The sequence below is a fragment of the Chrysemys picta genome, unplaced genomic scaffold, assembly GCF_011386835.1.
Source record: "Chrysemys picta bellii isolate R12L10 unplaced genomic scaffold, ASM1138683v2 scaf2796, whole genome shotgun sequence".
Classification (NCBI taxonomy): Eukaryota; Metazoa; Chordata; order Testudines; family Emydidae; genus Chrysemys; species Chrysemys picta.
Genome location: NW_027055498.1, coordinates 1 through 7,646, shown reverse-complemented (window position 1 = coordinate 7,646; position 7,646 = coordinate 1). Strand labels below are relative to the sequence as shown.

Sequence of the window (7,646 nt, the reverse complement as noted above, 5' to 3'; positions counted from 1 at the left end):
AGGATCTGTTCTCTTGCTGCACGGGGCCAGATCCTTAGTTCAGCTGCGCTCGTATCCAGCCTGGCAGAAAGGAAGGGGGATCAGAGCCATGGCCCATCTAGCCTGCCACCCCACTACGATCGCTGACTGGGGCTCTGCTAGGAGCACATCGCTAGCTGGCCTGAGAGCAGCCTCTGAGCCACTTCCCCGAGGGGTCCTTCCACCAGCCAGTGGGTCCTGGCTCAGGGCACAGCCGTCCCATCCAATCCCCACCACTAATCCCCATCTCTTTCCCTCGCAGAGATCCTCAGCGTTGTCTTTCGCAGCGTGAAGAAGGAAGGAAAATGGAAGGTAAGCAGGCCGGGCCTGCTGCCCTGGTGTTCCCCTGGGGATATGCTGTATCCATATATCGTGCTCCTTCCCCTCCAGCTTCTTGGAATTCATTAGGACCCTGAGGTTTTCCAGGCTGGATCAGATCCCTGCTCTGTCTAGCCCATCATCCGCCCCCAGCTAGGCTTGGGTATGTCTGCCTTCCCGCTGCGCTGGATCAGACCCAGCTGGTCCAGCTAGCCCCATATCTCCCCCCACACACACCGGATCAGACCAGTGAGCCAGCCTGGGTGGGAGGAGAAGCAGGAAAGCGCCAAGCATGGGGGCAGCATGCACCATTGGGCAGGCAGGTTATTGAGCCCCCGGCATGGACTGGGCTGGGGTGTGTGGAGCGGTGGGCTTGGCCGGTGCGGCAGAGGGAGCACAGGGGACTAGGTTTCCCAGTGGCTGGATCTGGTGCAGCGGGATGCTGGGCTGCACGGAGCAATGGGTTCATTCGGCACGGCAGGAAGGGAGTAGAGATGTTGGGCCGATGGCCTACAGGGCTTTCCTAGGGGAACACGGAGACTCCCCTCGTTCCATTTCTCTGTGCCCTGATCCTGGTTCTGTCCGAGGGCTGGGGAGCGGGTATCTGGTGGATCAGAGGAGGGCACTGGGAGCTAGGACTCCTGGGTTCTGTCCCTGCCTCTTGCACTCACCCTGTCACCTGGGCCAAGAGGCTGATCTCCTCCAATCTAGGAGGATGGAACCATTCTGAATGGCCGGGTGTCCCAGGTTTGTCTCCGACATCTCGTACCAGCCACTCTGCTCGGAGCCGCTCTCCTTGTCGCTCCTCACACAGTCCTTAGCACGGTCAGCTCAGCCAAGTGCAGGCTTGGTAACGGCCCTGCCGCTCTGCTGTGGAAGGGCTGGGCCGGGAGCCGTCGGCTCTGCCGTTAGCAGTCGCTCTGCTCCCTTGGCTGTTCCGTGGATGATGATGGTGGGCGGCTGGGCTCAGGGCAGTGACTAGCTCGTCCGAAGCGGCGCGCTCCCCTCTCGCTACTCCAGGTGCTGATCATGGACCACCCCAGCACGCGCATCCTTTCGTCGTGCTGCAAGATGTCCGACATCGTGGACGAAGGCATCGCGCGTGAGTGGCCCCTCCCTCCCGTCTGCTCCCCCCACCAGGGCTCCCCTCCCCCTTGGATACACCTCACAGTCGGGGAGTTGACTTGTCTACATTCACGTTTGCATCTAGTTTCCCCCTTTTGCAGCCCCCTAGATGCCCTCCTTGCTATTGGTACCTTCCCAGCCAGATCTAGTTCCCTTAGCCCGGCGCTTTCAGCCCCTGGAGCCTCTTCACCGCTTTTCTCAGACCCCTGTTAACTCCTCGCTGCTCCTCCCCCATGCTGCGGGCAAGGTCCTGGCAGGAGAGGGGGAATGCTGGCTCCCTGCTCCAGGGTGGAGGAGCCCTGGGGTTGAGGGGCACAGAGCTGAGCCAGCGCTCTAGGGGGCTGTCCCCAGCACAGTATAGAGGGACGTTCCCTCCCTGCTCCGTACTGGGGCAGCATCGCAGCCCATGGCCCCACATCAAAGCTGCTGCTGCATTGTAGCCTGTGGAACCCCTCAGCCTGCTGCCAGCGAACATCCCTATTCCCCTTGGCTTCCCCTCCCCCTATCCCGGTGGAGAGCGGCTGGGGTGGGTGGCTAGGACCCACTGACCCGCGCCCAATGTCTGCTCTCTCCTAGTTGTAGAAGATATTAACAAGCGCCGGGAGCCAATCCCCAGCCTGGAGGCCATCTACCTGCTCAGCCCTGTGGAGAAGGTAGGAGCTCGGGCCTGGGGCAGCTGGATGGGGAGCAGGGGAGACCCCGGGGCAGCACCTAGTGCAGCCTGGAGGTGACGCCGTTCGGGGGGATGCGCAGCACAAGGTCAGGATGGGAATGGGGCCAGTAGGGGCTTCCCAAGAGGCTGTTTCCCCGGAGCTGGGCTTCGTGTTCTTTGCCACGTGTCCCCCAGACCTCTCCGCAGTGCAGTCCCGTGGGGGTTGGATGGGAAGGTGCAGCAGGCGGAGAGAGGCAACCTCGGCTAGGCTGACCAGATAGCAAGTGTGAAAAACCGGGACAGGTGTTGGGGGGTAACAGGAGCCTATAGAAGGGAAAAAACTAAATATTGCGACTGTCCCTATAAAATCGGGACATCTGGTCACCCTAAGCCCTCAGCTGAGACTCAAAGGGAAGGAGAATCGCTGAGGCAGAGGCTCAGGTGGCAGGGGCTGTGGGGGAGGAGGCTCCTGCGTCTGCAGCAGGGAGGCCAGTGGAGGGAGACCAGGGGCAGGGGGGTGAAAACCAGCCCACCTCCCGATGGCATCATGCTGGGCCCTGAGTCCCCAGGGGCTGGGCATGGGCTGGGCCCTTCGGGCAGCAGGGCGGGGCCTTGGCTGGTGCTGACAACCCCTCCTCTCCCTGCTTTGCAGTCGGTGCAGGCTCTGATCGATGACTTCCAGGGCACCCCCACCTTCACCTACAAGGCAGCTCACGTCTTCTTCCTCAGCCGTGAGTATCGGGGGGCAGGGAATCCCCCTGCCGGGAGCCTGGCCAGCGGCACACTGGAGCCTGGGGGTGGGGGGGTCTCTCTCTGCCGGCAGGCCAGTGCGCAGCACCCTGATTACGCTCTGCCCTCCTGCAGGGGGATGCAGACCCAGCAGGCCAGACCGAACGACCCCACCGATCCCTTCCCCCCCTTCTCCCCCATGGGCCTGCCTCCAGCCAGCACAGCTCACAGACACCTGCAGCGTGCGCCCAGAAAGGCGGCCTCTGGCTACCATTCCCAGCATGCATTGCTCCATCAGTCCCAACTGGGGTTTGGGAATGGTATACCCAGAATACCCAGTGTGTCAAGGTCACATCTGCTTCTCCTCATTACAGCCCAAGTCCCTGTTCCTCCTTGTGCATCATGCTGAGTTGTACACTCCAGTCACTTCCCCCTGCGGTGGGCTGAGGGCAGGGTGTGAGAAAGGGACCGCGTAGGAGAGATTGTGCCCCCGCCCTCCTCGCTGCTGATGCTGCAGAAGCCGAGAACCCGGCGTGACTCTGGTTCAGGGGGATTGGACTCATAGTTGACTCCTGTGTGGCCCTGCTGACCTGCCTAGGTTCCCCACAGGTGTGCAGCACTACTGCCCCTGCTGTGCCCGTCCTGGCCCCGTCCGTGGGGGCTGGCGCTGTGCTGGGGGTCCTGAGCCCTGTGCCTGTCACCCCCACCCACTGCCTTTGCCTTGCAGCGTGTCCTGACCCTCTGTTCAACAAGCTGCGGAAGTCACGGATCACCAAGGCCATCAAAACTCTCATGGAGATCAACATGGCCTTCCTGCCCTATGAGAGCCAGGTGAGGGGTGACCGGGCTTTGGAGGAGCAGGGCCGCAGGGCAGACGGTTACGTACAACACCCCACCCTTAGTGTTCCACATGGCTTGGGGCGGGGACACCTTTCCCTTCATGGGCCCTGGGTTTTACGCCAGCACAGGGCAGCAGGGACTAGCCGGCTGCTCACACCCTGTGAGACGTGGAATCGCTGGCTTGGATGTATGAGGGAGGAGGGCGCTGCCTCCCTGGCTTTACCAGCTCTTACTGACGGTTTATAACAGGCCTGCAAGACAGCCCGCACACGCCTGCCCTTTGCCCAACCACGCCATCTCCTCCTTGTGTCGTCAGTGGATTTCCCTCCTCATGCCCCTGAGGGGCAGGGCTGTGTTGTCAGTCCCATTGCATTGATGGGGAAACTGAGGCACAGAGACATGAGCCTGGTCTACACCCAAAAGCTTTGTTGGTACGGGTTTGTTACGGGGACATGAGAGAAAAAATCCCCCCTGTAACTAATGCAGCTGTGCTGGCAGAACCCCTGGGTAGAGGCTGTTACGCTGGCAAAGCAGTCCTTTCGCCACTGTAGCTTATTTCATCTGGGCACCGGTGCCAGCTGTGCCAAGAGATGCTTTGGCTGGTATAAGCTGAGTGTGCCTCAGGAGGCTTTGCTGGCTCACCCGTCCCGTTGCACCAGCAAACCCTTCGTGGGCCGATACTGTTTTATTGGTGTCCAAGCACGTTTTCCCCAATGGCTCGTTCTGTTCATCCAGTGAAATAAGCGACAGCGGCAGACGCGCGTTGATGCCGGGTTTGCCTGTGGCTACGCTGGGGCTTTCGCCAGACTAGAAACATGTCCAAGCCCCCTCCCCCAACATTGCCTTCTCCAGGGCAGAGACACACCCCTGCAGCTCAGTAAGGACCTGAATCCGGGGCGTCTTCATCCCAGGCTGGTGCATGAATCTCTGGGCCGCTGTCCCTCTACCACAACAGGAGTGGCTCTGGCGAAGGGATCTCTCCCTCACTAGGGGCTCGTTCCGGCTCCGCCAGGCTGGCCTGATCCAACAGCGCATCTTAGGGGTGCGGTATGGGGCACAGCTGGCCTGGCTGCCAGCACTTGGCACCAGGGTCTGATCTCTGCTCCCCCCGCCCCCCAGGTGTACTCCCTGGACAGGCCACAGACCTTCCACATCTGGTTCAGCCCCTACTCCGCCTGGGAAAGGAACAAGGACCTGGAGATCCTGGCAGAGCAGATTGCTTCGTTGTGTGAAACCCTGGAGGAGTACCCAGCCATCCGCTACAGGAAGTGAGTGTGCCCGGGGGGAGGGGTACCCAGCCATCCGCTACAGGAAGTGAGTGTGCCCAGCGGGAGGGGTACCCAGCCATCAGCTACAGGAAGTGAGTGTGCCCGGGGGGAGGGGTACCCAGCCATCCGCTACAGGAAGTGAGTGTGCCCGGGGGGAGGGGTACCCAGCCATCAGCTACAGGAAGTGAGTGTGCCCGGGGGGAGGGGTACTCGGCCATCCACTAGAGGAAGTGAGTGTGCCCGGGAGGAGGGGTACCCAGTTATCCCTTATAGGAACTGAGTGTGCCATGGGGAGGTACCCAGCCATCCGCTACAGGAAGTGAGTGTGCCCAGAGGGAGACGGTTACCTGGTCATCTCCTACAGGAAGTGCGTGTGCTCCTGGGGGAGGAGCTGTTTCTACCCACAGGGTTTGTCTTTGCTGCAGGCACCATGAAAATAACTTCCACCTGGCGCATGCTGTACTGGCCAAACTCAAGGTGTTCAAGGCATACGAGCCCAGCATGGGAGAGGTGAGCGAGCTGTGCTGGCCACGCCCTCACCATGGGACAGAGCCGCGGGGGGAGGGGGAGTACATGAGAAGTAGAAGGAAGGAGGAGTGAGTTAGAACCTACTCGGAGATCCTGGCGGGGGGAGGGGTGGGGTCTAGACCCCCTTGGAGATCCTGAGGGCTCGGGAGAACAATAACATTCCCTGTGTGGTTGAACTAACGGCCCCAGCCCTTCTCTAACAGTGGCCGTGGGTGGATCACAAAGTGCTCTACAAAGGCCAGTGTCCTTATCCCCTCTCTACGGATGGGGAAACCGAGGCACCGACTGGGGAAGTGTGTGCCCAGCACAATTTTTGTTTATAAACAGGGCAGTTCGGTCACAGAAGTAAGCTTTGCATACAGAGCCTCTTCCACACCTGGACACTCCTGTCTGTGTGTGATCCTTCACCCACCACCGTGGTATCGGAACTCATTAATGAATTCACCCTCCCAGGGGAGGCAGGGGGGCCTGTGTTACAGATGGGAAACTGAGGCATGCAGGGAGTCTGTCAGAGCAGGAGTAGAACCCAGCTCTCCCGAGCCTTAGCCACAAGTCAGCCCTGACCCAGCTCCTGCCGTCCCTGTCCCACCCCCAGCAGAGGGGAGCTGCAAACCCACCCTGCCCTGGATTCTCGCATGGGAAACCCAGTGGCTCCTGTCTCCCTAGGAGAAGCAAAGTGATGTAAAATCCAAGGCCTGCCCAGATCTCTCCCTCCTGTTGCTTCTGCTCTTGCTTCCAGCCTTTGCCGAGCTGCTGGGAGACTGTGCACCTGTGACCAACTGGGAATGTTTGTAATATCTTTTATGAAGCCGATGCGTGCCTCGATTTCCCCTATATGTTTCATGGCTTCTCTGGTGGGGCGTGGGGGAAGGACTCTCAGGGAAGATAAGAATCATGGTGTGGGGGGCTGTCACATCCCTGTCTTGGTGAAATGAAGAGAATCCAACCCAGATCAGCCTGGGGGCCAGAAAGACCATGACATCTCCAGTGGCTCCTGGCTGGACGCTCCCAGCAGGGAATCGGAGCAGGGGCCCCAGCTCGAGAACACAGGGTTGGGAAGGTTTGAGCTGGGGGATAAGTGGGGGAAGCTGGGAGCTCTCACCTGAGAACTGACCAAGGTCAGACTGAGGCCTGGCCTACGGGAGGCAATTGCCTCGCTCGGGGGTATGAGAAAGGCGGCGTCACTGAAGCGGCGCAGCTGCAGGGGTTTACATGTAGACAGGCCCTGAGCGAGAGACCAGGAGCCTGAAAACAGGTCTCGCTGCAGCTCGGCCGGGCTCTGGGCTGACCAGAACGGCCTCTTGCTTTAACCTTCAGTGGGCTGGGCTGCCCGGGCTGGGGTCCAGGTGCCTAAGAAACCCGACTGTTCTGACAACGCTGGAGGAGTGGCCCTGTCACCCGGGCTGAGTGGCGTCGGGCCCTGCGGAGTGGACGGGTCTGTCCCAGGGTCTGTCTCAGCTGGACTCACTGGGCAGGGCTCACGGGGTGAAGCCCAGCGGTTCGGTCTCAGGAGGTGGAAGGCCGTACGGCTTGTCCTGGAGGAAGAGAGAGATCTGTTGGGGTCTGGCACAGCAAAGGGCTTCCTCCCAGAGACTTCCCCAGCTGAGGCCCTGGCACCGACCCTGCGGATCCATGAGCGCACCTTTCCTCTCTCCTTTCCCATCCACCGAGGCAAAGTTGCCTAGTGGCTAGAGCCCTGGACTGGGACGGGAGACCGGGGTTCTATTCCCAGTTGGGTGACCTTGGGCAAGTCACCCCTCTTATTTGTGCCTCAGTTTCCCCATCTGTAAAATGGGGATAATGATACCAGTCTCGGGCAGGGGGGGCCCCCTCTGGGATAGCTGGCTGCCATGGCACAGAGGCTCTGTAACTCACAGCTGGCAGCACAGGCCTGCCTCCAGAGGGGAGCCTGGCACACACCTGGCTGCCCAAACCATCTACCCAGGGAAGGGATTGACAGCACGCTTGTTAACCACCGGAGCTACTTGCTGCAGCAGAGATGGCTCCAGCCTGCAGCCCCCGTCTGATCTGTGCTATTCTCAGGAGCTGAGAGCGGTGCTGGGGAGGGCAAAGTCCTGCTCCGTGCACACCCTGCTCCTCTGAGCCCCCCCAGGGATATTCCTGAGACTCTTGCCAAGCCTCCCTGTCACAGGTGTCAGCACTGTCCC

The 7,646-nt window shown here is 60.7% G+C and overlaps 1 protein-coding gene across 1 annotated transcript; it reads left to right on the top strand.

Moving 5' to 3' along the window:
• Positions 1-119: 119 nt before the first annotated feature.
• LOC135980347 (syntaxin-binding protein 2-like) lies at positions 120-4,998 on the top strand. The gene is made up of 5 exons (XM_065580372.1): positions 120-1,438; positions 2,038-2,114; positions 2,766-2,844; positions 3,570-3,673; positions 4,802-4,998. The coding sequence occupies exons 1-5, from the start codon at positions 1,366-1,368 to the stop codon at positions 4,952-4,954; spliced, it is 486 nt and encodes a 161-aa protein (XP_065436444.1). The 5' UTR covers positions 120-1,365; the 3' UTR covers positions 4,955-4,998.
• Positions 4,999-7,646: the final 2,648 nt, after the last annotated feature.

Excerpts from the sequence above, each read along its gene's own strand:
- LOC135980347 (XM_065580372.1), top strand. The coding sequence starts at position 1,366 with ATGGACCACCCCAGCACGCGCATCCTTTCGTCGTGCTGCAAGATGTCC. Across the intron at positions 2,845-3,569 it reads TCACGTCTTCTTCCTCAGCC|CGTGTCCTGACCCTCTGTTC; the intron begins GTGAGTATCGGG and ends TTTGCCTTGCAG. Across the intron at positions 3,674-4,801 it reads TCCTGCCCTATGAGAGCCAG|GTGTACTCCCTGGACAGGCC; the intron begins GTGAGGGGTGAC and ends CCCGCCCCCCAG.